The 16595-nt window shown below is 43.7% G+C and overlaps 1 protein-coding gene across 2 annotated transcripts in view; it reads right to left on the reverse strand.

Moving 5' to 3' along the window:
- The window catches only part of CDHR3 (cadherin related family member 3), a 77977-nt gene that overhangs the window by 18928 nt on the left and 42454 nt on the right, over positions 1–16595 (reverse strand). For both annotated transcript variants that reach the window (XR_013999547.1, XM_081147109.1), the window contains exons 7-11: positions 12546–12694; positions 10161–10350; positions 3940–4111; positions 2574–2676; positions 1560–1658 (exon numbers count right to left, since the gene is read on the reverse strand). Coding sequence is in view for 1 of the 2 variants with exons in the window: in XM_081147109.1 (XP_081003235.1) it covers positions 1560–1658; positions 2574–2676; positions 3940–4111; positions 10161–10350; positions 12546–12694 (713 nt within the window). In the remaining variant the exon portion in view is untranslated. The remainder of the gene's footprint in view (positions 1–1559; positions 1659–2573; positions 2677–3939; positions 4112–10160; positions 10351–12545; positions 12695–16595) is intronic.

Below are 16595 nucleotides of genomic sequence, written 5' to 3' on the forward strand. Positions count from 1 at the left end.
ATAATTCATATCTTTTTATAGATTCCAACGACGCCAATCATTATGCTATCATAAACAGCACTTCGAAGAACATTTTAAAAGTCTTTTGTATTTTTCACATTTTCTATAATGAGCATGAATCACTCTTATACATATGATGAAAAATAAACAATTTTTTGCCCATCTGGGCATGGCTCAGCGGTTGAGCGTCGACCTAGGATCCAGGCGATCAGGGTTCCATTCCCGGTCAGGGCACATGCCCGGGTTGTGGGCTGCAGCCAATCAATGACTCTCTCATCAATGATGTTTCTGTCTCTCTCCCTCCCTCTCCCTTCCTCTGTCTGAAATCAATAAAGATATGTTAAAAAACAAAACAAAAAAACAATTTTTAAATGTTTAGCAATTGATGATTACAGATTATAGGGTTTTTTTAAATTTAATATTTTTTTATTTTTAATTAGTTGACATACAATATTATATTAGTTTCAGGTGTATAGCCCAGGGATTAGGTATTATATTACAGAGTATAGGTTTTTAAATACTGTTCCATTTTGTTTATTTTACAAATTTTGTTGGCGGGACTGCTGGAGTTCTGGCTTGCTTGTTTTGTGGAAGTCCTTTCTCATAAATTTTACTTCTCGAGGGCAGAAACCTCCTCTCATTCAACTACATAACCCCAGCATTAAGTGCTTGCCTCAAAGTAGGTGAGGAATAGATGTAGGAAGATTTTGAATTTATAAAAAGCCTATTCCTATTGCATTTGTTGTTCACTGGGTAAAGGATAAGGAATTAAAGGCATTTCATCTAGGCCCTTTTTTTGTGTTTTGTTTAAAACTTAATGTCAGGAAGTAGAGACCATCATAAAAAGAGAATGAAATGGAGAGGAGATAAATTTAGAATAAAATGGAGACCATCCTAAAGAGAGAGAATAAGATGGAGAGGAGATAATTTTAAGAGTGTCTTGGGTTAGTATTTTGTTTTAAATATAGAAGTATTCATGATAACAGGATCAAAAACTGTATACTGGAATTAACAGGATCACTTTCAAACTGGAAGTGATGGGGAGAAACTGCAGCTGGAAGTGGGGAGTCCTCTCTTTAAATGGGAAGAGCCTGCAGAAATCTAGGTGTTGTAAAGGGCAAAAAAGAAGCCTCCAGTGAACCCTATTAAGGGAGAGAAAATGTCTTTATTTTGTTTTTAAATGAAGGAACTCTAGAAATGGGAAACCTTTTCTCTATTTTTAAATTTCAATTCTCTGAATGAGCTAGATAAAAATCACAGTGGAGACCGGGGGGAAACTTTGGCTACAAGAAGGGAGGATTAGGGGAATCAGGCACATGGACAAGGAAGCAATCAGGGATTCAGAAAAATGCAGTTTTCAAAATCTGGAGTTCACCTGAAGAGCTCCTCAGCAGTGAGGACAATTTAAAAAGAATAGGAGGTGCCATAAACACAATTCAGCTGTGAATCGCTGTGCACGCCACCACTCGGCTTCTGGAAGAGAGCTTCCCTGCAGCCGAATGTATGTCTGGTTGGAGCCCATCAAGAGCACCGTGGCCTGTTTCTCATCTATTACTTACCTGGGCTTATTTCTGACACGTTAAATACGTAGGACGGCTGATCAAAGACAAGAGGAAACTCATTTTCTGGGCTTGTTAGGACATAAATGTAGATGTCATCTAAAAACAGAAATAGAAAACATTTAAATCAATATTCTATTCTCATTCACTTATTTATTAAACAGTTTAAAAGCATCTTCTGTGTAACAGGTTCTGTACAAAATATTGAGGTTACAAGGTGAATAAGAACCTGACAGTTCCTGCCTTCACGATGCTTAGGGCAGTTGCCTTCTGATAAATACATGTGCAGGTTACTACCGGAGCCAGAGGAAGTGCACACTGAGCCTCACAAAGATAATTAGAGCTAGATGAATGGGGGGAGGGGGGAATGTGGGCATGCGATTCTAGGCATGTGCATGGATACCAAGGTATAAAACACGATTCACTCAGAAAAACTGCAAGCTGTTTGGCCTAGTTAGAAAAAAAGGTGTTTAGAAGCAAGCGGCTGGAGCTGAAGCTAGAGAGTTAGGCAGGGGCCAAATGGTGAAAGTCCTTGTGTGCCAAGCTAAAGAATTAGAACTTGAACTTGATAGCGATAGGGAAACACTTAAGGGCTTTAAGCAAGGGAGTAATATGATGGCATTCGGCACTTCTTAAAAATCATTGTCAGAAATGTGAAGGATGCTTTGGAAAGGGGCAAGACAAAGTCAGGGTGATCCTTAAAGACTCTCAATGTTGTAATTCAGCCAAGAAAGAGGAGGTTCTGTATTAGAGCAGGACTAGTAGGATGGGGGTGGGGGGTGGGGTGGAGGCAGCAGAAGCTTGAGATTTTAGGAGGTGACACAGAAGAAAGGACTGGGAGACTAATTCAATGTGCTTGGTGACAGGAGGAAGCTGGGCTGACCCCTGAGTGTTTGGGGTTTTAGAGTCTTCTCTTTAACACAAATATCTAGCCCAATACTGAGTACTGCCTAGCGATCTAGTCATTGCTACTCGAGGAAGATGCTTCATGAAATAAGTCAAAATGATACTTGCTTTTGTAGTAAGGAGGGGCAACATCCTGCACCTGGATTGTCATGGTATATTTATTGCCGGCTGCTAGATTACTTGGATTTTCATAATCTAGATCACCAATCAACTAGATTAAAACAGAGATCAGGTTACACAAAGAAGCAATCCTTTTAATTCATCTGACAACATTTTCCTATTTGTTAGTAGAAATGCAAATTGGAAAACCTTTCTGGAAAGTATTTTGTCTGCATGAGGAGTTTCAAAAAGTTATATCCATACCTCTGCTCACTGCTGGAGAATTTATTTGAAAGAATTTATGTTTAAAGATGTTCATCAAGCACTATTGCCCAACAGCATAGGCTCAAGACTTCAGGTTAGTTGAAGAGAAGCACAATATAGAATCCTATATGCCGGGATAATTCCATCATGTAAAATAGTCATGCATACGTGTATAGGATATACATAAAATCTACGCACAGTGAAGAAGGTAAATATATTAAAATGTTAATAGTGGTTATCACTGAATGGTAACACTTTTCTATGTTTTCTACAGTGAGCATGTATTAATTTCTTAAAGAGAAAAAATTAAAATTATTTTTTAGCTGACACTATGTATGACACTGGTGAAGACTTTTTTAGTGACAGAAGAAGGGCTTGGGATTGGAGGTGGAGAAGGGGGTGGGTAAGAGGATGCCTCCTAGTGGACTGCTTGCTCTCCCCCTGAGGCTTTATCTCTGATGCAAACGCCCCCCAACCAGGACTGCCACCCCCAAGACTCCCCACCCTCCTCCACCGCCTTCCTCTGCCCTTCTATTTTTCCCTGCAGCAGAAACCCCATAGAGAAAGGTCTCATACAGCTCCTTGGGACCTGCTTTTTATGCCCATCCTGCTTCCAATTTTGCTTTTGCCCCTGTGAAGATGCTGTGGAGTGTGGCTACCTAAACAGCCTTGCTTTCTCATTCCCCTCTGGGACTGCAGTGGCTCTCCAACGCTGAATTTAGCATGACACACTCAAGGCCCTGGACCTGCTTTCTCTCACCTCACTCCTCCATGGTCCAGAAAGAAGCCCTCAAATACACAAGAGTGCTTGAGCCCAGAGGGCACCGATGTGACTGTAGAGGCAGCTAAACAGGCACAGCAAACTGCAGCTATACAAGAAAGAATCGTCTTTAGCACTCCAGGCATAACTATGCATAACAGACGATTGCTGGAACTTGGGTAAAATAAAGAGCAAATGGGAAAAACAGAGTCACTATTAAGTGTGTCAGTTATAGCTGCGCAGAGAGGGAGTTAACCTTGGAAATTTCTCTCTCAGGGGCAGCAAAAGCACCATGCATGTTAGACCAGCTTCCCCCATGCCCTTTCAATGATGCAATGACCATTAACTGACCACAATTTTCCCAGAGCCAGCTGGATCCTGTAAGAATCTGCCACGGCTCCCCACTCCAGATGGTGTGGTGAAGTTGAATTGGCTGTTTGGTGCTTCGCTGTCATCATCAAAGCAGACCGTGTTCAAGTCCACAAGCAATGTTCCCTTGGCTGCCCTTTCAGGCACCATAATGCTGGTGAAGAGACGTGATTCAATATTTTCCCCAACAAATGGTGATTGAAAGTTCCTTCTGACATAGGCCCTAGGCTAGACATTTCTGCTTTAGTTTCAATTCAAAGCAAGTCCATGGTAATTGCAATAACCGCCTAACTGGAGTCCCTGCTCTGCCCTGGCCACCTTTCTTTTTTTTTTAAATTTATCTTTATTGTTGAAAGTATTACAGGTGTCCCATTTTTCCCCCAGTTGACCCCCTCCCCCTTGCTCCCACCTTCTCCCCAGGCCTTCAGCCCATTATTGACTGTGTGTATGGATTATGCTTATATGCATATAACTTCTTTGGTTAATCTCTTCCCACCCTCCACCCTCCTTCCCTCTTTCCTCTGAAATATGATCATCGGTTGCATGCGTCAATGTCTCTGGATCTATTTAGTTCGTCAGATTCTTTTGTTCATTAGCTTCTTCTGGCTGCTTTTCTTAACACACTGTTCCTAACACACCAGCCAAAGGGATCCTGTTAAAATGCTGTCAGGTCAGGTCACTCCTCTGCTCCTAAATCCCAAGTGGCTCCCCTTTGCACTCAAAGTCCTCACTTTGACCTTTGGGACCCTTTATGATGTATACCACCCCCCCTCACCCTTACTTGTCTGAACTCGTCACCTACTAACAACACTTCTATTCCCTCTACCCCGGCCCTGGGGCTCCTTGAACAGTCCCCAGGCTCTGGCCTCAGGGTCATTCCACTTACTGTGGGATGCCATTCCCACCAATGTCCATATTGCTGCTTTTTCACTTCTTTTTCTCTAATCCAACGTCACCTTCTCAGGAGGTTATCCTGGCAACCCTATCTAAAATGCCAATGACCCCTACACATTGCTCCCTCTCCCACTCCCCCCTTTATTTTTAATTCTTGGCACTTATTATTTTCCAATATACTATATAGCTTACTTATTTATCCTGTTTATCGCTGTTTCTCCCACTAGATTGTAAGCTCTACAAGGGCAGGGATCTTTGTCTGCTTTGTTCTGGACACAGCCAATAAATATTTGTTGAATGACTGAATGTAGCTTATGAGACTAGCACAGTAGTGAAGAAGAATATAAGAGAAATATAATTCTTCCCCTTCCTGTAGGAGTTTATAATCTGGTCAGGGGAAACCCCTGCACCCCTCTACTTGTGTTCTAATGGCCTCCTAACACCTTAGTATCATTCATTCAATAGAGGTTTATTAGTAGTCAAATTTAGAGCTCCCAATCTCCAATGACTCTAGGGTCTAAGCAAACAGCACAAATGGTAAAGCTGCCCCCAAACTAGAGCTATCTGGTCAAGCCCAGCTTGATATGGTAGACTGAAGAAGAGTGATTAACACCTAAAGGCTTCAATTCATGCTTCCAGGTTTCAGTTTTTCCACCTATAAAATGGACATAAATGATGTCAGTTATCTTTTGTTACATAACAAACCATCCCAAAACTTAGTGATTTAAAACAACAGGCATATATTATTTCTTACAATATTAAGGGTTATCCATGAGTTCTTCTAGTTCTAGTCTACCTTAGCTGTGGTCATGGCAGCTTGGCTGGGCCTAGATGTCTAAGACGACCTTATTTACACGTCTGGTGGTAGGAAGGTGGTTGGTCTCTATTTCATGGTGTCTCTCATCCTCCAGGAGACTAGCTCGGGCTCTCAGGTTTCCAAAAGTAGCAAAAGAGGGCAAGTGCCAGTGCACACATACCTTCCAGGCCTCTGCTGTGCCACATTTGTGACTGTTCCAATGGCCAAAGCAATTGATGTGGCCAAGTACAGATTCAAGGAGTAGAAAGAGAAACCCATCTCTTGGTGGGAGGAATGGTGAAATCACATTGCAGGGACACAGACAGGCAGGGAGGAATTTGTGGCTAGTGTTTTGGTTTGGAGTTTGTTTGTTTGCTTGCTTGCTTGGGGATTTTTTGCTACCTACCTTCAGTCATATTTTGCCTCGGGTAGAATTTCTTACAAAAATATATTTGGTTACCATGAGAATGTGCCTGGGAAGACCTTCAATCACAAGAACATAACTGACCCCAGACCTTATTTGCTGTGCTCTGAAATCCATTGCTATATTTGCCAATGACTGGGCATGGCAGAGATTAAGGCAGGCTCATTCCTGTCCTATGACAGCTGACTTTGGCTTCAGGTGCCTTTGCCAAACCTTCCATAGACGGCACGCAGGCTAGAACATTTCTGCCCACCCTCCCTCCCTCTTTCCTTCACTCAGGTCAGGCTTGTCTAGCTCTCTCCTCATTGTCTCCCACAAGCATTTTCCCTAATAAATGCCTTTAACATTGAATCCTGTCTTGGTGTCTTCTCAGAGCACCCAGACTAACATGTTAAATTCTTTAATCCCCTGTACTATCACCTCTCTCTGCAACCAAATTGTGCTCCCTTCTATATCCCACATCATCTATTAATGGCAGCTGAAATGGGCTCTGGGCTCAGCAAACTCGGAGCAAAGTCTGACAGCAAGGGTGGTCTTAGGCTGCTGAGTTGAACTGGGTTTGCTTCCTAGAAAGCACTTTTTCTGACAGGTATAACTGAATCTCCACGATGCCTCATTGGCAAAGATCGCCTTTGTTTCAGTAGGATTGGAGTCCAAGCATTTCCATTCCTGTCTTGCACACACAATGTCATAGTTTTATTCAACAGTGCTTAGAATATATGCCATTTATTAAACACCAACTATATGCTGTATCACTTTAAAAATACCATCTCTAATTCCCTCATCTCCAAAAGGTTTGTATTCTTGTCCCTATTTTATAGGTGAAGAAGAGTAAGAATGGTTTCAAGACCTGTCCAAGAAGTTGATGCATACAGGCAGAATTCTCTATTATCTGTGTTAGAGTCGCCGTAAACGTTACTTCAAGTTCCATGAACCAGTGAATCTCCAGGCCCACAGATGGTTTGGGAACCTGAGTCTTGATTCTAACTCTGCAAAGACCAGGAGGTTGTATCATCCTAAGAATCCAGGGTCCTGAAGCCTGAAGATTTACAATTCACGCACTCAGCCCCTCAGGGCTGCCTGGCGTGTTCTTTTCATTCTTCTCTCACACTTTCCCTCTAAATACTTGACTTGGAAAACCACCCCCCCTCGTTCATCAATCCCTGCCTCAAAAGTAGGCTGCTCCCACTTCCAGCCATCTGACCCATGGTTCTCTCCCCAAGCAAAGGTGACTGGCCCAGCTGCATTCAGAATCAGCCCACCTTCTCCATCTCTCTTGTGGAGCACTTTCAGCCTGATAGTTTACAACCAGAGCCGTGGCTGTGACAGGCCTCTGATGCCTCCATCAGGGCCCTGGGCTCATTCATCATTAGCCTAGGAAAGTAGGGGCCTCAGCCCAAGGGCTGTTTCCATCTTGGCCCATCCTAAGAGCCTGAGACTCACAGGGCAGCAGGGGCCAGGAACGCAGCCCTGCCTCCTCCCATCCTCTTCACCTGCTCTCCCAAACTCCAATGCAGGGACCACACCAAGAGCCCTGAAGGAGTAAATGGTCAGGGACAAGTGTTGTTAGAGACAGGTGGCAGGACTAGTTCTGTTGTTTGGTGTTGCTTTTGACCTGCCTCTGTGCTTGGGCTCTGGCATAGTGGGAACGGGGAAGGTGGTAAGGATGGGAGGGTGGGCAGTGATGCAGGTCAGGGTTTCCCAGCTTCTGGAGTATGCAAATAAGGCTGGATTTTGGAGTAAAGACCTCCACTTCCCCAATTGCAAGGGAAGAAACCCTTTTGTTGTCCCTCCTCACATCTTGGCTGTCACAGGATGGCTGCAAGTTACTCTCGCTGGAAAAGCCCAGAGGAGGGACTTGAACATTTTTTAGAGTTACCTTCAGTAACAAATATAATTAGTCCACTTATTGGCTGACATTGACTTTCAGGGCTAATTTGGAGAGAAGATTATCAAGAGTAGGATTCTGCATGGGCTTGCCTTGACAGTCTAGGATATTCAAAATGTGATTTTTACCAGCCAATTTGGAATGAGGTCTGCAAACGGCCATCCCACACATCAGGGGATTCCGGACTACAAGAAGCCACAGTGTGCATTTAACAGAACTGCACCAAGGGGGAAAGCTAACAAGGAAGGTTGGAGACAGCACAGTCCTCTCCAGTCACTGGTACCCAGAGTTCTTACTCCTCAACCTTTATTTCCCACCTTGCAGGACAGGGAAACAGAAGGAAAGCAGCAGGGCCTAGAAGGGCAGCATATGAGGAGAGGAATTCCCCATGATGCACTGGAGCCACCCAAGAATGCTAGCATAGATTTAGATTTTCAAAGAAAGTAGAGGTGTGACCCATATATCATCTCTACTCCATCCCCATGGCCTAGAATTCTCTTAACAGAGGTGGGTTCGGTTTATGCATGTAATGGGGTAGAAGTCACAATCTTAACTGCCCATGGCACCATCTCCACCATCAAACAGACTCTGAGGTCAGGGTTGGGATAGGAACCTATCACATGGTCAAGGTTATTATTGACTTGATCAGGGCCTCAGCAGGAAGCAATTGGCAAATTAGGATAAATCTAGAGGAGCTTTAGTAAATGGACTATTACAAAGGTAAACACAGGGCATATGGAAATCTGAAGAGATGGTGAAATATCTCCAGTCTGTTAAGAGTGGAGCTTCCTAGGTCTGGAAGAGCCAATGCAAGGAGCAGTTCCTGAAACTGGAACCCAGGGATGGACAGTTCTGTGTGCTGAAGGCTACCTTATAGGTCTCTTACTGAGACCTTCAGGAGGTGGAGGGAGGGAGCCAGGGGGACAAATACCCTGACTTCATGCTCCCCCTCCTTCTGCTGGCCAACCAGAAGCTGCAGGGCAAGGGAGCCAGTTGCTATCTATACAGGTCAGCCTCCTGGGGCACAGAGCAAGGTGGGGAAGCTGGAGGCTGGATCTGGGGGGCGATGGAATGTGTCCAGAATAGGGTTCAACAATTTGATATCAGACTCAAGGCCACACTTAATCTTAGCATTATGCTGGGCATGCCAATTGAGAGAACAGGGAGACGCTAATCAACATAATAAAGGAATTTATATTTCTATTGCTTGCCCTAGACAATCTTTGTCTAGGGTTCTTTGTTCTTTGCACAGGCACACTATGCATTGTGTCTGTGTCCAGTGTCATCTGGAGTTTAAAAAGTCAACTTGCAAAACCAAAGATAAACTGACAAAGTCTAAAGGAGATTCTTTCTATGTGGACATCTGAAAATGAAACCTATTCTTACTCCAGGAGGAGCCACCTTCAGACTCCCAAGAAACTGGAGCTAGCCATTCTGAGAACACTTGGAGATGAAGCTAACCCAGGCAATTACTAATCTTGTGGCATTTAGACAAACTAGTTAGTAGAAAGACAATATTGTTTTCAAGAAGGCATATTAACCCAGAATCACAAGGGACTTTATTTTAAAATAAAGATGAATAGATTGTGAGACAAACAACAGATCAAAATACACAAAATAACTTGCATCCCACTTGTATCTGCATTTCCCCCTTCTATGCTTTTGTTTACATGCAGTTAAGTTTCGTAAAGTGAACTAGATGCTGTGTTTTTGTTTTAGGTAAATACTTGGTTTGATTTGTTCATGTTACTGGTGGTGTGTTTCTCTTGGAGCTCCTAGTTACTGATCCTAGGTCTCAACTATCTATTATAACTGCTAACTAACAGCACCATCCTGCTACGAGTGGCAATAAATAAAGGAAAGGCACAGCCCAGAAAGGTTCTAACAAGTCCCCGTGGTACTTTTCACCAGTGGAGATGAACATGTTGTAGAAGAGAGCCAAATAAAAATATTTTTAACCAAGTAAGAAAGTGGAGAAGGGAGACAATGAAGAGGAAATAAAATGAAAGAGAGGGGGGGAAAAAAAGATGGTGAAAGGAAAACCTATCAACTAAATCGGACAGTTCAAATCTACTTATTTTTGTGAGCCAGGTCTCAATGTCCGTAATTCTTCAGCTTCACCCAATAATAACCAGAGAGGCCAAAGAGCTGGAGGACCTGAGGAGGTAAAATACCCAGCACGTGTCTCAGGGTGTGAATACCTTAAGGTGAACTTGGTGCAAGTAGCAGGGTTGTCATTAATGTCTTCCACCAGGAAGGTTATCTGCATGCGATTCTCCTGACCCCCAAAGGGTCTATCCTTCACCAGAACTTCCAGAGAAATGACAGGATTTTGTCTTAATTCACCCGCATCTCGGTCTAGCCTGTGGGCCACTTGGATGGTACCAGTCACTAAGAAGGCAAAGGTTAGAGCATGACTCTTTGGAGAGAAATGGAGAGTAAAGGCAGATGGAGACTTTTGTAAATTGAAAAGAACATTCTGATATGAGGGCTGGCTTATACAGAGGATATCCTCATACAAATATATTTTTAAAAATTTATGTTTAATTTCCTGTATTAAAGATTGATTGGGATCTGGCTTGATCTTTCTAGAACTTTTCACCCCAAACTTCAGGGCTGGGTTTTTGGCAGCATAGTTGATTGGACTGGTAGGCAGCTGACTCCAGTCTGACCCACTGTGTTCCCTTCCTGAAGAATTTGTAGCTGAGAGACATAAGTTGGGTAACCAGTCGGGTTAATAGTAGAGCTACAGGTAAGAGGCCAGAACTCTAGCTGCTGATGTTACTGGAGCAGTGCCAGTCCTCATCCTTTTTAGGTCCTGACTGCCCCACTCTTTTTCATGAGATACCCAGTATGCTATTCATAAGTATCCCTATCTTCATTTTTTTCCTCTTGCTTGGTTTGGACTTGCCTTAATTCCATTACTTGCAACCAAAGAGTCCTAAATATGCTCCCTGCAAAACACTGTATTTGTTGAAAGTTCAGTTTTGCAATACTAGTGTGAACAGAATTTTAAACCATGGCTGTCTGTCCCTATACTATCTGTTGAGTGAGGTCCTTGATGACAGGGCATTAGGGCTGCGAGACTTCGGACAAGTCGCTTAACCTATCTGAGTCTCTCTCTAAGCCTCAGTTTCCTCATCTGTCAAATGCAGATTATGATAGTTTTCTGGGTTGCTGTGCTGAGTACTTTTTTTTAATTGATTTTTTTAGAGAGAGGAAGGAAGAAAGAGAAAGAAACATCAATGTGAGAAAGAAACAGCAATCAGTTGCCTCCTGTAGGTGCCCAACTGGGTATCAAACCCGCAACCTGGGTATGTGCCCTGACTGGGAATCAAACCCGCCACCCTTAGGTGTACAGGATGATATTCTAACCAACTGAGTCACACTGGCCAGGGTGTGCTGAGTACTTTAGATGGAAAGCATGTGGATCATTCAGCATAGAGCCTGGTATATACTAAAACCCTCATAAAAGATGGCTATTATAGGAGAAAAAAACTCCCCTTCTCTGCACTGAGACACTTAGATGATTAGCACTTGAAATGTGGCTAATCCGAACTGAGATTTGCAGTAAATATAAAATACACAACAAACTTCAAAGACTTGGTACAAAAAACAATAATATAAAATATCTCATTCATAACCTTTAAATATTAACTACATGTTAAAATGATATTTTTTATCTGTTGAGTTAGCTAAAATTGCCTTGTTAAAAGTAATGTCACTTGTTACTTTAGTTTTTGAAAATGTAGCTACTAGTGACTTTAAAATGACTTATGTGACTTCTATTCTATTTCTATTGGACAACACTGGCCTAGAGCCCCTCTTCAGAAGACATCAAGGTACCCTCAAAATAATGAACTCACCCATCCTTACGTAAGAACCACCTCAAAGGTGAAGTGGAGATATATCCATTGACATGGGGCTCTGGGGGCCCTGTTTAGTTTCCGAAACCCCCATGCCAGGTGGGGTTTTTTTTTGTTTTTTTTGTGTGTTTTTTTAAAATATATCTTTATTGATTTCAGAGAGAGGAAAGGAGAGGGAGACAGACAGAAACGTCAATGATGAGAGTCATTGATCGGCTGCAGCCCACAACCCGGGCATGTGCCCTGACCGGGAATTGAACCCCGATTGCCTGGATCCTAGGTCGACGCTCAACCGCTGAGCCACGCCTGGCCGGCCAAGGTGGAGGTTTTTTTGTTGTTAATTCTCACCTGAGGATATCTTTTCCATTGATTTTTTTTTTTTTTGGTAGAGTGGGAGGGGGCGGGAGAGAGAGAGAGATGAGAGAGAGATGAGAGAGAGAGAGAGAGAGAGAGATCAATGTGAGAGGCACATCAATTGGTTGCCTCCCACACAAGCCTCGACTGGGCCGGGAATTGAACCCATGACCCCTCGGTGCACAAGCCAATGCTCTAACCACTGAGCAACACGGACCAGGGTGATACGCTTGTTACCCTGCTAACTTATGATATTCTAGACAGAAGGCATGCCCAGATCAGAAGACATGAAATATTTGAAAAACAATCCAAATGGCTGGCTGAATTAAAGGGTGCACATAAATGATGTGAATGTGAGTGACTTACACTGATTTATCATGAAATATCTGTTAACGGTAGTGATGCTGTAGAGGAGAAAACTGGTAAAACCTTTATCATCAGGGTCTTCAGCTGTGATATTGGCCACGATGGTTCCTGGACCCAGCTCCTCTGGAATCATGTACACTCTCGTTGGACTGGAACAGAAATATAGCAGACACAGCTAATTTTCAGGGACACAGGAGGGTAGAGTTTGGGAGGTGGGTATTTTGGTTAATGCTAAATATAACTCTGAGCTGTTGAAGCTGCATCAGCATGCTCAGAGGGAGAACTCAGCAGCTGAAAGGACGGGAGACTGGCTTTTGTATTTCCAAAGATCACATCCCTATGGATGCAAAGAAAGCACCATGCTGTTATTGCAACGATTTACATCCGCCACTGTCTCTGACTTCACCCACACCTGATGCCATTTCAGATCAAGGTTAACATTTTTTTAAAATACGGATAGTTGATCTGTCCAGCCATCTTCTCTCTTTCTCCCAATTTTTGTGCAAAAGTTCCATGAATGATTTTTAAAGTCCATCTGGTTACAGTGTCCAGAACTACAGGTTTCTGACCCCATCACTCAGCAGCTACAAAAGCCAGATAAATTGTAAACCTTTTCTATTCTAGTGTCTCCACTCGGTTTTTATTTCTTCCTTGTATTTTTTTTTTTTTTTTTTTTTTGCTTGAGGAGGCAGAATTTATGTACAGAACTTGTGTACCTTTCCAAGTAGCATTAATCATGAGGTCAGCTCTCTGTATGGAGAAATGACCCCCACCCCCAGAAGCCAAGGTCAGAACACTGCCCTCCAAGGATGACTTCTACAAGATAGCCTCAAATCACCAATTTATCCATCTTTCTCAGACCTCCACTGCCTTTGGAAAAGGCTGGCAATAAGACAGGTAGGTTTGAAGTTTTAACTACACAACTTAGGTAAATTGAGTGATTCTGAATGCACTGAGGGAGGCTTATTGTTTAAAATAAAATAACTCTGCAGGAAGTCCTTTGCTGAGGGAAAATCATTTCAGTGGGGCACATAGTCACCTCTAATTTGCCAGTTTTCTAAGTGTGGATTTTTCCACGTGAGATCTTCTTTAAGAGGGAAGACTACACCTCAGATCTAAATGATGGCATTGGTTTCCTGAGCTCAGAATATGTCTGCAGATCTGTCTCATCATTCCTGAGGGCAGGTGGGGCCAGCGCGAGGAAAAAGGAGAGGAAAACTTTAGTAGAGTCAGGGGCAGGAAGAGAAAGCCTGGACCCAGGCCTTCCCCAACCAGGCCTCCTCCATGCACCCTGGGCCTGCCCCAATCATAAAGTGACCTCCTATGGCTGCATTACATTGTTGAGGGACAGTAATCATGTTCAGATCAAGAAGCCATGCTCTGGACTTCTCCCCATCCAGTGTCCCACCGAAGCAGCCTGTTAATCCACTGACTTACTTCACACACACTCTACTCAGGGAATCTGGGCTGCGCCCACTAATGGGTCTAGGATTAGACAAGTCAGTGGGGCCAAGGAGGCTGGGGTGGCAGGAACTGAATCAGAGTCAGAGGAGAGAAGAGGCAGCCCTGGCTACTAAGGCTGGACTTATGTCCATCATCTGAGAGCCCCTGTTTCTAACTTGTTATAGCTTTTCTTTGGCTACTTGGAGTGGGTTCTGTTAACCTCCAACAAAGAGATCCTTAAGACACCTATGCCACCATCACGGCCTTGCCCCCACTATCCCAATCGTGGTCCGTGATTTCTAACAGTCTCCATGGGGGTGCAGACCTCGGCCCACTCCAACCCATGGAATCAGTCTGCATTTTCACAAGGCACCCAGGGACTGACGCGCACTTTAAAGTTTGAGTAGGACTATTACAAGGAATCACCAGAGATGACAAGCACAGGCTCCCAGTTTCTCATAGGACAGAACCAGGACACCAGGGGAGGAGAATCCCCTCCCTCTCACCATCCCTCCTTCCCTAAGGCAGTGGTTCTCACTGGGGGTGATTATGCTGGTTGTCTCACTAGGGGAAAGAAGCTGCTATTGGCATCTAGGGGATAGAGGCCAGAGATGCTGCTAAACATCCCACAATGCACAGGATAGACCCCCATCACAAGGAAGTATCCAACTCAAAATGTCAGTAGTACAATTGTTTAAGACATCCTCTTCTGCAGTCTCATCTAGTCCGTGCTGGGCTCTCCAGGAAATCAGGTCCCTGAGAAGGGGACGGGTCAGGCTATTGGTGATGGCACAGCTCCTCAGGTAAAACATTCTCCCCTTTGCTGACCTGACACTGAGCCTGGCAGAAGAGAAAATCTTTGTTTTATTTGGTTTTAGGATCCAAGTATGAATAAAATATCATTTAATGTAAAGCTGTTACCCTCAGACCACAGTTAAGATCCATTCAAAGCACAGTGAAACCAGGGGCCTTGCAGCCACTCCACAGGGTAAAGCTCTGATACATTGTCGCACCTCCTCCTTCATAACACAGGATCTCCAGAGCCTGAGCAATGGGTAGGCAGGGCCAATGGCCGCACTCATAGGAAAGGGGTGAATCCCGGGTCACTGCAATGACTTCATCACTATGAATAAATATCAGTAAGTGCATAAGTTGTGTATACACTGCCAGGCACCAGGTTGAAAAGGACTGTGAGTAAATACAAAAACAATGGGTGGAAGGGGAGAAAACCTACTCTAAATATGGTGCTCTGAAAAAGTAGCAAGCACTGTGCTTGGCATGTAGAGAGCTAATATAAGTCCAGTACTTTTATAATCAAGTGCTCAACTTGAATAGTAGCAGAATCCCAGAGTGTACTCATGAGTCCATAAAGCATTCAGATGTTTGTCACCACCCAGAGATAACATGGTGAGACATTTTCAACAACAGAATAGTACTTGCTTTGGTCGTAGTAACTGTAGGACCTTAATAAACAGTAAAGATAGAAGAGTTGTTTCCACATTTTATATTTTTACTTCACACTCAAATTCAGTGTACTTGAGTCAGTTTAAGAATTTAATTTTGTTAATCCCGAATTAAGCGATTTATGGTTAGTCCTAGCACTGATTTGGGTGGAAGAAGAATCATGGTTGAACCATGAAAGCACTCAAAGTCAGCACCTAGTTTGAAACTAAGTAAAGTCTTTCAAATCATGGATGGCGGAGGGACTAGGCTGACTCTGACTGAGAAGCCTGGGCAATGTCAGGGCAACCATCCTCCTTCTAGAGCACAGACTCTCACAGACCATCCCTACCACCATCCGTGGAACAAAATAAAGTTGACTATTTTTTTTAAGTGGTTAGATGGTCACATAGGTCATGCTCTCTGTCTGGGATGGAGCCTAACAGGTTCATCTTTCAAACCAAAAGTGAGAACCAGAGTTCCAGACTTTTCTCTGGGGCCCCAACAACCTGCCAAGGTCATGTTCTCTTTTTGCTAAAGTCAATTGTTTTATTTCAGGAGACATAGTCCAAACCAGACGGTCTACAAGTTATTCCCCTTGGGAGAAATTATTTTCCCTTTTGCAACCCCATTAGCCTGTTTTCCCACCTCACAGACAGGGGGTTTGGGGAGGGTTATAGAAAGCATCAGCTCCAGCCCTCGCACCCCACCGCCTCATAGCCATCACCTTCCCCTGGGGGTTACTGATGAATCCACAGTGCTGTGTAGGCCAATGTTTGAGTCTGAATCCAGGCTAGAATGTCATAACTATTTATAAACTGCTTGGACTGTGCTCCTGGAGGAACCCGTCAGCAGAAATGCACTGCATCATGCTTTTGAGCTTAACCTGGCAACACACATCAACAGGAAACATTACGTAGGAGTGTGTCTGCTGCTGTTCCCTCCACATCAACACTCAACAACTGAGCTGCAGGCTGTGTTAAAATCTAGAAGTTTCACAACTGTGCTGTTTTGCCAAATGGCAAGCATTCTGCATAGTTCTGAGGCCCAGTGGCTTTTTGTCATGGAATCTCCTGGGCTGAATTTACTCACAGCTATTTATGTAGTGAACCCCAGGCAGGTGATTTTGCCGGTTTCCTTGTGGCTGGCCTCTGAGCCCACCTCAGT

This window comes from Miniopterus schreibersii, assembly GCF_964146895.1.
Source record: "Miniopterus schreibersii genome assembly, chromosome: 9".
In the NCBI taxonomy this organism is placed as follows: Eukaryota; Metazoa; Chordata; class Mammalia; order Chiroptera; family Miniopteridae; genus Miniopterus; species Miniopterus schreibersii.